General features: G+C 44.1%; 1 protein-coding gene across 1 annotated transcript; it reads right to left on the reverse strand.

The window, feature by feature from the left end:
• Positions 1-2,989: 2,989 nt before the first annotated feature.
• On the reverse strand, positions 2,990-15,347 carry psmf1 (proteasome inhibitor subunit 1). The gene is made up of 7 exons (XM_066664468.1): positions 15,138-15,347; positions 13,419-13,571; positions 13,169-13,251; positions 12,343-12,540; positions 7,083-7,136; positions 5,975-6,124; positions 2,990-3,497 (listed from the first exon to the last, which is right to left on the reverse strand). The coding sequence occupies exons 1-7, from the start codon at positions 15,264-15,266 to the stop codon at positions 3,446-3,448; spliced, it is 819 nt and encodes a 272-aa protein (XP_066520565.1). The 5' UTR covers positions 15,267-15,347; the 3' UTR covers positions 2,990-3,445.
• Positions 15,348-15,392: the final 45 nt, after the last annotated feature.

Consider the following 15,392-nt stretch of genomic DNA (forward strand, 5'->3'; position numbering starts at 1 on the left):
TCCATCCATCCATTATCTGTAACCGCTTATCCAATTTAGGGTCGCGGGGGGTCCAGAGCCTACCTGGAATCATCGGGCGCAAGGCGGGAATACACCCTGGAGGGGACGCCAGTCCTTCACAGGGCAACACAGACACACACCCATTCACTCACACCTACGGACACTTTCGAGTCGCCAATCCACCTACCAACGTGTGTTTTTGGACTGTGGGAGGAAACCGGAGCACCCGGAGGAAACCCACGCGGACACGGGGAGAACACCATAACAGTAATGTTGAATGTAATTTTAAGGCAAAAAATATTACGTAATGTTGTTTTAAAATGTTGAACAAATCACCAAAACATGAACATGTTCATGAAAGTGGTCATTAATTCATCTGTTTTTAGTGTTCTCTATTTTGTCTTTGTAGCCCATCATTGCGCCTGTTTATGCTCCACAGAGCGGGACTCTTATTTCAGACTGTTATTTCACTTCTTTCTCAATGTTGTTTCTTTCAAACTGAGTCCAGTATCACAGTGCCTCCTTAAAAAATAAAGGTGGCGCAGAAGAGCAGATGTGTTGCATGTGCAGCGTGTTAGTTGTTGTGAGAGTCTGGTTGTAAACTGTGGGTTGAGGAAAATGTAACAGCTTGGTTTTTTTATCCTTGGTGTGAAATAAATCTTTTGCTGCTGTTGTTGGTTTTTTAACTGAACTCTGAGACTGTTCCTGTTTCTGAAGATTTGGCTGACACCCGCAGTTAAATAAATAATAGCCCTAGCTCTGTGTAAGCACTCTGAGAAAATAAAGATCCAAAAATATCCAGAGTGTGTTGTTAATAAAGCAATTTGACTACTACAGGGTTCACACCTTGAGGTTTCTGTATATTGTGGTAAAAAGCAACAGAAGTGAAATTATACATTGTTCACTAATTTGTTGCATCAGAAAAAAAAATATCAGCTACTCTTTTATGTCTCTGTACTTCCTCTTTAATATCTCCATAATGTCACATTATTTTAATATCGCTGTAGTGTCTCATTAATATCTTTGTAGTTCCACCTTAACATTTCTGCAACATCTCCTTAATATCTCAATGCATTCTCCTTAATATCTCTGTAATTCCACATTAATTTCACTGTAGTGTCTCCTTAATACCTCTGGAGTTCCACATTAATATCGCAGTAGTTTCTCCTGGACGACACTGAGGTCAGATGGAAAGAGGGTGGAGACTGTAGCATGTGTCTCCTGCTGTTCAGATGTCTCCTGAAAGAATGAGTCCAGGAAAGTCCTGTGTCTTGAGTTTGAAGGTCTCAGTGGTGTCTCATGCTGAGCTCACTGCTGAGATAATACCATTCTGATTCAGCTGTTTATCTGCAGCTGAAGGTAAGGCAGATCTCCATGGTTTCTCACCAGCTCTCACGACCGGCTCAGTTTCAGTGCCAGACGTAATGTTATCGTTTTGATCTAGACACAAGTGTCTCATGTCTCCGTTTTGTCTGATGCTGTTTTTCCTGAGGGACTTTAGGAAGTAAGTCTCTGGAGACACCAAAAGCAACATTTGCGCAAGAACATATTCCTCTGAGAAGGCTTCAAAGGCTTTACTTCACAGCTCTGGAGGTGTGTATCTCCACACAGCTGTTTTTTAGCTGATGTGGAAAAAGCTGTGAACAAATTAAAAGTCACCTTCACTGCGTCACACACCGAGGCGAGACGCTGCTGTCCAGATGGCAGTGGCTCAGAATCGTGAAGAGAAAGAATCTCAGTCTCTGCTGTAATCTGAGTTTAACAAATGTAAAACGTGCAAGATTTGTTTAATGGTGTAACTAAGGAACAAGGGAATGTAGCTCCCTGGTACGCTGTCCTCGCTGCACTGTAACTCATTAGCCAATGGGAACACACCCCTGAAAAAAACCTGCATATGCGAGAGGTTTGTTTCAGAACAGCAAACAAAGTCAGGCAGCGTTAGCGAGAGAGCAGTCAGTTTAAATGCATCTGTTACAGTCTGACTGGTGAGAAACAGGCAGAGAAAACTGTCAGCAACAACTCACACATCCAGCAAATATCCGTTATACATTAGATGTGATACCGTGAATATTTTTACTATTTAAAACTGGGTTTATGCTGTCGATTTTAATATCAGTCTGAAAAACTCAGTTTAACTAAAACTACTGTAGTAGAATATCATCAGAACAATACCCACAACCTGGTCAGACCATAACAGAAACAACGTATACAAAGCCAATAAGGTTTTATTTTATAACAATAAGAAGTACTTAAAATTGGAATTAATTTAGTGAAAAGAACATTGTCCAGATCCCTGCTCTGACGTAATCTGCTGTTCTTTCTTCCAGGACACAGCTGAACGTCTTTGTTTCTCTGGCTCCCATCCCTCATCCTTCAGAGGAGAGTTCAGATTGATCCTCTGAGCTCACAGTGGCCATTACTGCCATTGATTTCCACAGTATCTGCCTCTGCCCTCTCCATAAATAACAGTACGCCTGTGTCCTGATCCTCACACGACCCACCGAGTCCCGCAGATACTGTTTCAACGATTGATTATTTGTGTAGGAGAGAGTCCTGAGAATAAGAGGAGGTCCAGATATTAAATGTGGGGGCGACTGAGGTGTTGCAACTGCCACCGTGCATCCAAAAATGGTGACATCTCCAAATATAGTTTAAGATGCACTCTCTGTGGCAGAAGAGCAGAAATGTGCAGGAAAAATGAGGTCCAAAGACTTCACATTTGGGACTAGACAGGGGGTCTACAAACACAGAGGTGTCACTCCTGAGTCTGAACACTCGATCACGTGCCTCAGTCCAAATGTGCCGTCGCGTAATCCAATCTTCTGTTGCACAGAGTCTGGACTCTTCATCAGTGCCCCGTCAGGTCAGAGTCTGAATATACGGTTCCCTCAGATCAGAGCATTTAGATGCTGCATTCTACACTCTTTTTCACAAACTTGATGAATACATTTGTTTTGTGTAAAATAAATCAGACTGGAACATCAAAAGACAATAAAGTTATTCATTTATTCACTCCCAGAACATCACTATCAGCTTGAGTTAATTTTAACACACACAAAAAACACAACAGAAAATCTCAGGAATGGAGTTTCATTTGAATGTTGAGAGTTAATCTACAAAATTATTTTGAGCGAACAAGAAAGTCAGATTTATTTATTTTAACAATAAAGTAGTTTATGTCATGTCCATCAGGACTGAGCCAGAAGCAAGAAGCCCAAACCAGCCAATCCCAAATGAAGGAATAAATCAGTAGTGATCGCTTTGGCACTCGTTAACTGACCTCCTCCCTCTTCCCTTCTGACCTCCGCTTTAGTGCAGAACACTGCAGCAGCTTCTGTCTCAGATCATCTCTCATTATCAGCTCACTGCAAGCCATGGAGACACAGGGACGAGAGGAAATGGAGACAACCTTCTCCAGGAGAACCAGAGGTTTCCTTTACACTGTCTACATGAACATGTCATCGTAGCCTGGGGGAGGAAGATGATCCGGGTCTGGACTGAGAAATAAACAACAAACATGGAGTTAGTTTATCAACTGGACAGCAATGAACCCTAATAAACAGTGAGAATATTTTAATGTGTTTGTGGATACCACTGTTATTGCCCCTCCCCCTCTGTTTCCCCTAGGGGTAGAGGACTCTGTTTTTGTTGGGAGAGAAGGGTGGGGTGAAGTGTGAGTGCGACATGGCTCTTCAAACTGAGATTTTTCAGAGTCACACTCAAAATATCACTAGTAGTAGCTGAGGTCTCGGCAGATGGCTTTAAACTTCCAGTTCCACCTTAAATTGTGAAGCAATTACATTATAGCTCCTGAGTCTACTGCAGTATTTAAGGTGGAACTGTAAGTGTGAACAGAACTCTGCAGAAAGAGACTCTGAGCTGAGCTCCATGTCACAGAAGAGTGAGGAGAGGGGTAATCTCTGATTGTGGAACTCTTCTGAAGGAGAATGAGGCTCTAAATGTAACTAAAGTCCAGCAACTCCTCTGATATCACTGCAGACTGGTGCAGAGCTGATGACGTATCAGGGACTTGAGGGTCGTCCCGTTCCGTACAAAACAAGGGGTGGGGGGGGGGGGGCGATGAAAAATGAGATGGGGCCTAATTTTGAGTGACAAACATAAAATACAGACCCATAATATCACACTTCCTGCCCCAGTGTGTCACAGCTGCACTCTGCACTAATCATCTTGGTCAGATTTGTGTCAAACATGTCGAAACCCATTGGATACAGTAAAGATAAACTTACACTAACAATACACTACACAACTTTGAAAAGACTTAAGAGACTAACGTGTGACACCCTCTAAAGACAATGTCACAGAGTTTCTGCAAAGACTGAAAACCTTGCAGTGTCATTAATTACAAGACGGCAATAACTACATTCCTCAACCTCAGAAAAATGGTCACTTTTGCATATTGTGTCCTCTTTCCCCTTGGGGCTGAGTTACAGGGCGTAGTGGTTAAAACCTCCCCCTACGGAACGGGACGACCCTCAAGACCCTGATACGTCATCAGGTCTGCACCAGTCTGCAGTGATATCAGAGGAGCTGCTGGACTTTTAGTTTATTTTGCACATACTATAAAGAAAGCTTACAGATATTCATATCTCCTTTTAAGAGAATCTTTAGTAAACACAACTTGACTTTAAAACCGCTGCAGCACCTTTACACTGTGTGTAACTTTCGTGACAATAATGTACCTCTACAGTACCTTGTTTTTCTAAATTTGGTTGGATCTCTGCAACGAGTAACAGGCTGAACCCCTTCCCCCACTACACCACTGACACATATTAGTGACCACCACTACACCGTTTTTAGTTATCGCCACTTCCACATCCTCACTGCCGACTCGTCAACTACAGCTGCTTGGTCAGGAGCCCCCTGCGTCAGGAGTCGACTCCGTAGGCCCGTGTTATAGGACGTGCAAAAGTCGATTTTATCGGAGCATCAAGACGAGAAAAACACAGAGTTAACACCGCTCTCCGGAGCACCTCAGATCAAACGATCAAGACGCTAGGATCGCGATGCAACTCCAGCAAGTGATTTTACTCTGAGTCTGGAAAACTGCGACAGTGAAATCGCTTGAACTTTGGTGTCGTTTGGTGTAAGGCCGGCATTAGTTTCATCTGACTACAGGCCGTGCTGCTAATTATTAATCAAAGCTCTTTTGAAAGTTTAGCCTTATTAAGTAGCCAGTGTAACAGATTTTAAAGTGATCAGCATTAAAGTACTACACCAGTGACCTTTTAGCCCTGATCCGTACCTGCTCGTGATTTCAAGGTTCTAGGTTTTACCACATTTAAATTAAATGCTAAACAGAAACAGAGGTCACTAACAGAGATGTTCCTCAAGTCAACAACTACACAAACAAACACACAATGAACCAGCAGATCCTACTTGTTACAGCTTTTTGAAATTTAACTGCACATTTAATAAAATTTAATCTTGTTGTTCAAATGAAATGTTCATGTTCTATCTACTTAAATAATAACATTGGAGAGACAGCTTCTAAATTCTGTTGATACGGTATGTTACTTACATTTTATTAGCATCTGTCAGTGAAAAGGCCAGACTGCAGTTACTTATCGCACTTTTTCAAACCTCCTACTTTTGCAGAGCTCCCTTTATTTATCCTTTAGGTGCCAAAGATTGAACACAAACTTTCAAAAGTCATGTCTTTTAAAGTGGAACTGTGGGTTTGTATGTGACTGAAGTGTAACTCGTCTGTTTGAATTACCACAGAAACTCATTTGTAACTGTTTAGTTTTGTAGCACTGTTGCTAATACAGTTAGCCATGTCCTGAGCATGCAGACATTTCCACCTTAAGAATTTCAAAGTAGCAAAAAAGGGGATGAAAGGGAGTTGTTTTCTACCCTCCTCCAGAAGTTATATAGGGCAGTTTCTGCAGTGCTGAGCTCAGAGCAACAAAGTATTTTCTCAACTGATTTCTTTGTGTTTTGGAGCTGATCTTACCCGGGTCTGTGTCTGGGGATAGGTCCGAACGGGTCGAATCGGGCTCCTGGAGGAACTGAACCTGGAGGCAGGAGCCCACCTGAGGGGTCAAACCCAGAGCGAGGAAACCCTGCTCTAAGAGGATCCACTATCATCCCCCCTGGCCTTCTCCTAGAGAGAGAGAGAGAGAGAGAGAGAGAGAGAACATTTTTCCCCAGCTGATCTGCACTAAATACCAATCATGAAGTTGTGAAATATTATTAGATTATTCCTCATATTGTTAGATGTATTTGATAGGTTTTAAGTGATATAATACAGAAATTTTCTAATTCCATTGGCAGTTTAAGGGTATCATTATGAAGAAAACCCATGTTTGGTGAATATTCACATTAATGTGTGGATCCGGAGTCTACCAATTCACACACTGTGAAACAAGACCCCAGTCAGTTTTCTGTGCGCTGCCTGAGTCAGAAAACAAAGGATAAAACGAGCCGTTCTGATTCTGCTCTGCTTCTGATGTCCAGTGCAGAGACTTTAGAATGGCCCCGCCCCCTCGTCTGAGTCTGTCCAATCACAGCGCTGGACCCGCGTTTATGTGAGAGCACAAAGATGAGGTTAAACTCAGCAAAACAGACACAACGAGCGCGGAGAAATAAGAGCACTGAGTAAAAACGGAGAAGAAAGAGAACAGAGTGAAAACGGCTAAAAACCAGAGCTTCTGCTCCTCGCTCCTCACTGCTGTGCGCTCGGGGTCGGGGTGAACTGCGAGCGGCTCATTACCATTTAAAGGAACAGGTGCTGAAAGTGGGCGTTCTGAACAGGGCTGTTTACACAGAGAGAGAACACTGCTGTGGGGCTCGTGGGGTTTCATTAAGAAATGGAACTGTGTTCCACTGTGGAGACGAGGGATATATATGTCACTTTTTTTTGTTACTTCTTTCAAACGTCATGTCAAATCATTAGCCAATGGAATAAGTCACACACTTTTACCAATCTGAAAATATCCTAATGAGAGATCAGATTCACTGCCTGGAAAGTTTAAAGATCACATTATTTCCAGTTAATAACCAGCAATAATGAGGCCATGAGGACAGGTAGAGAAAGTTTAGACTCGAGATGGATTTCTTACCCAAACGGATCGAGGTCTGCGCCTCCCGCAGCAAACGGAGCCATTGGATCAGTCCTGAAACATAAAGAGAGAGGACATCTACATCTAATTTATTTATTTAACTGCACAATAACTGAGCTCCTCACACTGACACAAAGACACATGGTGAATGTTTTTTGACGTGTTTATAACGTTATATTGTACAGTAGTGGAGCGCAAATCTTGAACTTTGCAATGATTCTGTCTTATAACAATTCAGTCAACTACTCGGATTTAGTCTTAAAACCCTCTGAACTAAATCAGAGAAGGAGATGAATACAAAGCCACAGAAACCCATTTTACAGAAACATGATAAAACACAATAGCACCCCCTTGTGGAGCAGCCCCTGAACGTGAGTTTAGGAGAAACTGCACCTAGTGATACAGTTCCTAACCATGAGTGAGTATGTATGAGTGAGCATGTGAATGAATGTGAAACAGTGAGTGATTGAGTATGTGAATGAGTGAATGTGACACTACGCATGTGTGAGACTGACTATGTGAGTGATAGAGTGAGCACGTGAGTGAGTATGAGTGTATGTATGCATGTGACTGAGTTTGTATATTTGAGTGATTGACTGTGTGAGTGACTGAGAACACGAGCTGGTTTAATGAGTGAATATGTATGAATGAGTGAGTGAGGGAGTATGTATGTGAGTATGTGAGAGACTGAGAAATGGTTCTTTTCCACTGCATGAGTCCGACTCTACTCGACACGGCTCGGCTCGTTAAAGCTTGTCGCTTTTCCACTAGCACAGCTCCCCCACAAAATGGAGCCGGTGACGTTGCAAAACCCCATCTCTAATGGGAAACATGGGCTTTGAAAACCACAGAATCATGGGCGGTAGAGTCAGGCGCTGTTTACTCATTGTGTGGCGTGCTGCTGTTGTTGTTGGTGTTTGGACTGAACAAGGCTCCGCCCCCAGTTCCTCACAGATCAGTTTTCCTTGTCTCACATTCAGCTTTCGCTGGAGATTTTCCTCAGACACCGACCCAAGGAGTGTTTAAACGTCTTCAGAAACCCCTCGGGGGAATGTTACGAGCTACTGCTGAGAGTCGGATAAAAACTAACGTGAAAGCTGCTGTAACTTCAGAGATTTTACAAGCGGTGAGTTTGTATTTCATGGTGATTGACAGGTCTCTGGCCAATCAGAGCTCTGCAGGGTTTCCACCTCACAATTTAGTACCTACTCGGCTCGGCTGGAACCAGGCGCATGCAGGGACTGAAAAAGTACTTTGTTCCAGGTTGAGATTTGGCCAGTGGAGAAGCAGAGCCAAGCCGAGCAGAGTTAAGTAGGTTCCATGCAGAGGAAAAGCACCATAAGAGTATTTATGGGTAAAGTCTATGAGTGATTATGTGAGGGAGTGACTATGTTTTTATGTCAGATTGTACATGAGTGACTGAGTATGTGAACAAGTGAGTGAGTTATAAGCCTTTTCCAATAGATTATTCGAATCTAAAGGTAAATGGAGTATATACGGGATGGTCTCTGATTTTTGCACCGTGCTGTATTAAACTGCCGAGTCAACACAGGTGTGTTCTTGCACATGTGACTCAGCGAAGCGAATAATCCCAGTTTCAGCTCCTTTCTCTCTCACCGCGGCCCTGGTCTCAGCAGTAAACTGTTCCGACTGCGGAGTGAAAACAATGTGGATAAAGCGCTGACATCACGGAGAACCCGAGAAGGTCACGGTCAGCGCAGCAGAGAGACGCAGCGGACGAGACACATTCTGCCCTGGCTTTCAGCCACGTCCCCGAGGACAACGCTGTCCTGCCTCCAGGGCTCATTCCCAGCTTTGCTTCCCAACACACATCCGTACGTCAGGCCCATTCATTCATTCATTCATTCATTCATTCATTCCACCTCTGTAACCACTTCATTCTGATCAGGGTGGCTGTGGTTCAGGAGCCCAACCCGAATCACTGAGCACAAGGCAGGGACACCACACACTAATCCAGTCTTTCTCTCACACACACCTGTGCAGTTTCACACACTCACACAAATCCCGGGCTAAACAAAGTCCCTCAGCACTGGGCTATGGGGCAACTGACCTGTGTTCTCTAGAGCGATGGAAAACATCTGTGTGGCAAAACATATCTGCAGCAAAAGCAGTGTGTATTCTATTCCCATAACACAGGCATGTCGTCCCCTACAGGATGACCTCAAGAAATCAGAGGCCTACTGCCTCACGGTTGCCCCCCCCCCCCTTCATTTCTCTCTCTCTCCTCCCTCCTTTGGGTTTGTCCTTTTTTTCTCCCCTTGTCCTGACCTTCATTCACATCCCTCAAGCCTTTCCCTTATTACATCTTTAACCCTACATTTCATATCCATTGCCTATTTCTCTCTCTCTCTCTCTCGCCAGCCCCTCTTTCTCTCCCTCTTTCTCTCTCTCTCTCTCTCTCTCTCTCTCTCTCTCTCTCTCTCTCTCACCCTCTCAGACACAGTGATGTGGTGTGAGTCTCAGAAATAGAGTGCGAGAGACGTGAGCTCTCTGCTGTGTGGTAAATATTGGATAGAGACGGAGGTCACGAGAGGTGAGTGAGCGAAAGAATGAGAGAAAGTAAAAAACGAGTGAGCAGATGACAGAGAGTTAGCATGTGTGAAGGAGTGTGCGAGCGAGAGAGTCTGAGAGAGGGAGTAAAAGAGGACAAAAAGAGACAGAGAGCGAGAGAAAGAGTGTGAATCAGAATAAGAGAGAGGTGTGATTCTAAGAGAGAAAGAGACTGTAAGTGAAAATGAGAACAGAAAATAGACAGTGACTGAGAAAGTAAAGAAAGAGAGCATTTCAATTGTGTGTGTGTGTGTACAAGTGTGAGTGTGAGAGAGAGAGAGAGAGAGAGAGAGAGAATGAGTGTAAAATGTTCTAAAAAATAAACTCTCTTTTAAGAAAATCCAATTCCAAACTGAATCCCTTTTTACACTTTAAACAACACACACACACACATATATATGGTCATGTGTTCATACACACACTCAGATCAAATTACAACGTATTCCAGTCACACATGTTTACAAACACAGCCTGATGCAGGTCATGTTGTAACGTCAGTGTAAAGAGCGCCACCAAGAGGAACCGGAGAGGAATGCCTAGTCTGCGTCCTGCTGCAACCCTTCAAAAACATGAAAAACAACTAAAGAAAGAAGTGCAAAGACAGAGAGCCTTGTCGCACGCGTCTGAATCCATCCAATCAATTATTCCCACCCAGACAGAGCTGCTGAAGAACCGGACTGAGAACCTGCACTTCACTGAGCAGTCTTCCAACCAGCACACGGTCCACACACATCACAAGCGTTTCACACCTAAATCAAGCGAACAATCTTTATGAAAGTGTTTATTTCCTGCTTTTAAATTTTTTCAACTCACACGTGATGCAGCAGAGGGCCATTATCACAGAATGATGTAAGCTTTTAGACACCGCTTCTAAAGGGAGATGTCTGTGAACCGTAGCTTGTGAAAGACATGGAGGTAAATGGTATGAGCCGTACATGTACATGCCCAATGTCAAGTGTGAGGTAGAGGGGTACGAAGACCCCCGGTAATAATAATAATAATAAGTTAGATTTATATAGCGCCTTTCTAATACCCAAGGTCGCCGGTACTGAGCTGTGGGGTGGTAAAACTGTGATGGAGCTCCATCCAGTTCCTTAGGGATGAGTTAGAGAGGTGTTTATCATCCAATAAATGTTACAATACATATATTTTCAATTTATCGTGCAACATATGGACATTTCCTCAGTGCCCGCTGTTATTGAGCTCTGGGTTTGCTGTGTTCTCCCTGTGTCCACGTGGGTTTCCTCCGGGTGACTGTCTGTGAGGAGTGTGGTGTGTTCTCTCTGTGTCTGCGTGGGTTTCCTCCGGGTGACTGTCTGTGAGGAGTGTAGTGTGTGCTCTCTGTGTCTGTGTGGGTTTCCTCCGGGTGCTCCGGTTTCCTCCCATGCTCCAAAATCACATTGTTAGGTGGATTGGAGACTCAAAAATGTCCGTAAGTGTAAAAGTAAAGAGAGCGTTTCAATTGTGTGTGTGTGTGTGTGTGAGTGAGTGAGAGAGTGTGTGTCACTCTGTGAAGGACGGGCGCCCCCTCCAGGGTGTGTTCCTGCCTTGCGCCCAGTGATTCCGGGTAGGCTCCGGACCCACCATCGCCCTGAACTGGATAAGGGCAACAGACAATGAATGAATGACCGAATGTTTATCATGATTATTTTTGGCACAATATATCGACCAAAATGTCAAAAATGTTCTAGTGTGACAGGCCTATAGGTGGCAGAATTCTATCAAATTCTCTCTGCAGTGTTCAAACATTTACTATAAAGCCTTCTCAGGAGAGCAAAAGGTGTTCTGTAGCAAAGCAACGAGGAACACACTCCTCAGCAATGCCTTTCGTTACAGGAGAACGTTTGGTCATTGGGGGGAGGGGGGTTAGTTTAGGTTTTTAGTTAGAACTGAAATATCAGCTCAGCTTTCTCCGCAGAGACTTCAGTAAGCCGTAACTGGAGAGCCGTCAAGGTCAACAGCTCTAGCCACAAGGAGACGGAGAGCTGAGGACACCTAGAGGGCGCCTTGGACTTTTCACTTTGGCTCAGTACTAACCTCTGCCTACGAGCAACTTCCCAAAAAAAACCTGCCACTCTGAAGACGACTGTCAAAGTGGCTCAGACCCTTACGCTCCATTTCTCCTGCTTCTGACTTCAAGAAAAGACTGTACATCCCCTTCCTTGCCTCCACTGAGGGCACAGTGACCACATCATCCGTGCTACTCGCTACACTCGTCAGTGGTTTTAATCTTGTGGCTGACTGCTGTCAGCACAACGTCCACAGCCACGGTTTTAGAGAAACTTTAGGTGATATATTTACCTTAAAATTACAGCTTCAAAATCATTGTAATGATCCACTGAGCTGTAACGAAGAAAACAGAGCCTCTGTCGTTGCTACTCTGGGCTCTGCACTGCAGAAACTGCACTATGTAATTTTTGGAGAAGGGTAGTAAACCAAAACATGTCATGGACATTTGATCAAGAACAAATCCCCCAACATCAGAACTCTGACCTTATTAACGGTCAGATCCTCAGAGCAATGTTCAAATATACAGTAAATACAGCTAAGACGAGACTAATATCGGTCGATATAATCAGCCAAACGATCTATCAGCCAGGCTCTAGTGATGATCCATTTTAAAGGTGCAGTGTTGTCCTGTGCACAGACCTGTGAACCATGAATGTAGTGTTTACAGAGGTTTCCTCACCAGTTTGGGGGGTGTGCGGTGGGGGGAACTCTGGGAGGGATACGGAGAGGATCATGGTCTGGCTTTGGCTGAGTGTTTGAAGCAGGAGCTCTCTCTTTTCTGTCGTTCCTCTCTTTCTTATCACTCCTCTCTCCTTTCGCTGCAGGTAACAGTGATGTCTTCAACTTCTTCTCCAGGTCCTGTGTGTTCTTAAACACGCTGAAGAACAATAAAAGCCCGGGATTAAACTCATCTGGTTATGATTTAATGACATCATAGCTATTGTAATATAGGTATATATAATTGTAATTGTAATAAATGTGCAGGGACATGCCACACATTTCTATTGTGGAGATACAAATTGATGATCAGTGAGAAACAGAGAGACAGAGAAACTCAGAGTTCTACAGTGGACAGTGGAGCTGAATGGAAAAAAGTGTTGACCACGCCCCCTCATGGAATTGTGCCCCCGCCCCCTCTGAGTGGTGACCACGCCCTCATTGAGTGGTGACCACGCCCTATCTGAGTGGTGACCCTGACCCATCTGAGTTGTGACCATGCCCTCTCACTGCCTGATGACCACGCCCCCTTTCTGCTGCAGAGTCTGACCCCTTTAGTGGATGCTTCTTTTATAGTTTTTTAATTTTATATTCAATTACTCTGGAAACACGGCTAATGTGCTATGAGTTACATTCAAGGCAAGTTTTCTGCCTCCTACTGTGTATAAAAAGTGTAGAAGCGCTCACTTATTTTCACTTAGAAAATCAACAGAACACACAATTTGATCAGGAGTGCTCAAACATTCGAACTGTAGAAAACTACAGTAAATAATGTCTGTAAAACCCACCTTTCGAACGTCTGCAGCTTGGTCTCGTCAACGTAATCAGACACATTAACAGTGAGGTCTGTCACCTTGTCTGTAGCCGAGTTCTGAAAACACAGTTTCATTATCATCTTCACAGTTTCATTATCATCGTCACACTGAACAATGAAAGCCTAACTCTGCTGTCCTTCTGTGTGTAAGATCTTCACGGAAACCTAGCGGAACCTGTGAGGTTGCTAAAGACCTCCCCACCTTTATCTTTATGGGAGTTTACCATTAAGTTGAAGATGAGGGCGGAGTCCACCGTGATGGCCTTGAGCAGGAGGCTGGATTTATCATCGTTGGACCTGTATCTGAGGGTGTACAACTCTTTGCTCGAGTTCCAGTCTCTTGGAAGCAACTCCGACTTCTTCTCTCCGTCTCGGGGCTTAAGGGCACAGAAGGGTTTCAGTTAAACTCTGTTTAATGTTCTCTACACAATCGATAAAACACACCCTTTCATTCAAACACATGCCTTACACCGAACACTGAACAAAACTAAGGTCAGTTCTTTAGTCAGAAAAACCCCACAGAGTTCACATTGGTTTCCTCCGGGTGACTGTCTGTGAGGAGTGTGGTGTGTTCTCCCTGTGTCTGTGTGGGTTTTCTCTGGGTGACTGTCTGTGAGGAGTGTGGTGTGTTCTCCCTGTGTCTGCGTGGGTTTCCTCCGGGTGACTGTCTGTGAGGAGTGTGGTGTGTTCTCCCTGTGTCTGTGTGGGTTTTCTCTGGGTGACTGTCTGTGAGGAGTGTGGTGTGTTCTCCCTGTGTCTGCGTGGGTTTCCTCCGGGTGACTGTCTGTGAGGAGTGTGGTGTGTTCTCCCTGTGTCTGTGTGGGTTTTCTCTGGGTGCTCCGGTTTCCTCCCATGCTCCAAAAAACACACGTTGGTAGGTGGATTGGCGACTCAAAAGTGTCCGTAGGTGTGAGTGTGTGAGTGAATGTGTGTGTGTTGCCCTGTGAAGGACTGGCACCCCCTCCAGGGTGTATTCCCCCCTTGTGCCCAATAATTCCAGGTAGGCTCTGGACCCCCCGCGACCCTAAATTGGATAAGCGGTTACAGATAATGGATGGATGGATGGATGTCATTTTAAAAACTTTCTTTTGATCAGTGGATCATCCAAGTGCAATGTCACTCTAAGATGGAACAGTAAATTAAACCTGACACAATGATTCAAGATACAATTAAACCAGGGGAAATAACACTTTTTATAGTGTAACTGTATTAACAAAAACAAGTGAACCCCACATTAAGAGCCTGAGCAATAGTGAAGAGAGCAGCCATAGCCTAAAAGTTAGAGAATCAGGATTGAACTGTCCCTGTGTTTATGTGTGTGTTTATGTGTGTGTTTCGTACTCCTGTGCAATAAAAATGAAAGCATGTTTCATTACACTTTCACAAACGTGTACTTTCTTTGAGCAGTTTTCAGAGTAGGACGTCTGGTTCCGTTTACCACCACTGTCACTATTTGAACGCTATTCGGAAGTTTCTAGACCACAGGTTTAACACCAGATCAAACCCACTCTCCATTTTTCTGTTGACTGTTTAACTTTGAAGAAATTTTGGAACATGGGTGGATTTTGCCTTTAGTTGTGAAACGTGTAAAATGGCTGTAATTCATCAGTGAAGGCCAAAGCCCAGGGTTTTATAACGCCACAAACATGGCTCTTAAAAAAACATAAACACCTTGTAGTGGTGTCATAGGGGTTTAAGGGTTTAACGGCTGTGAAGCGGAGACAGTGGTCGGTAATCGCTATTTTGCTGCGTCACTGTTAGTGAGCTATCACTAGCTACATTAGCTATTACTAAACCAAATTATCAGCAAATGTAATCGTAAAAATCAGCAATAAACCACAAACCCAGCCTCGCACGATGAAATGAGAAGCAGTTTCCAACAAAAATGCAGAAGTTAATGCAGTTTTCTGAGTGAATTGAGTTGAAATTTTGAATATTTTCACCTCGTCTCCAGTTCCCAAACATTTATATCCGCTTTTTATAATCTCCCAGTGAACAAAGCACAAGACAGCGTCCTGAGGAGCGGATATCGAGCCCGACACCGAACTAAACAGCAGCTCTAGACCCGCCATGGCGCAGAAAACCTGCAGAAACTGAGCAGAAACGAAAGAAAAACCGAACCAAAACACAGCGGCTGCGTCTAAAATAGCTGCCTGCTCACTGCTCCCTACGCCCTGCTCCCTACCTAGGGCACAAGG

The sequence above is a fragment of the Hoplias malabaricus genome, chromosome 3, assembly GCF_029633855.1.
Source record: "Hoplias malabaricus isolate fHopMal1 chromosome 3, fHopMal1.hap1, whole genome shotgun sequence".
In the NCBI taxonomy this organism is placed as follows: domain Eukaryota; kingdom Metazoa; phylum Chordata; class Actinopteri; order Characiformes; family Erythrinidae; genus Hoplias; species Hoplias malabaricus.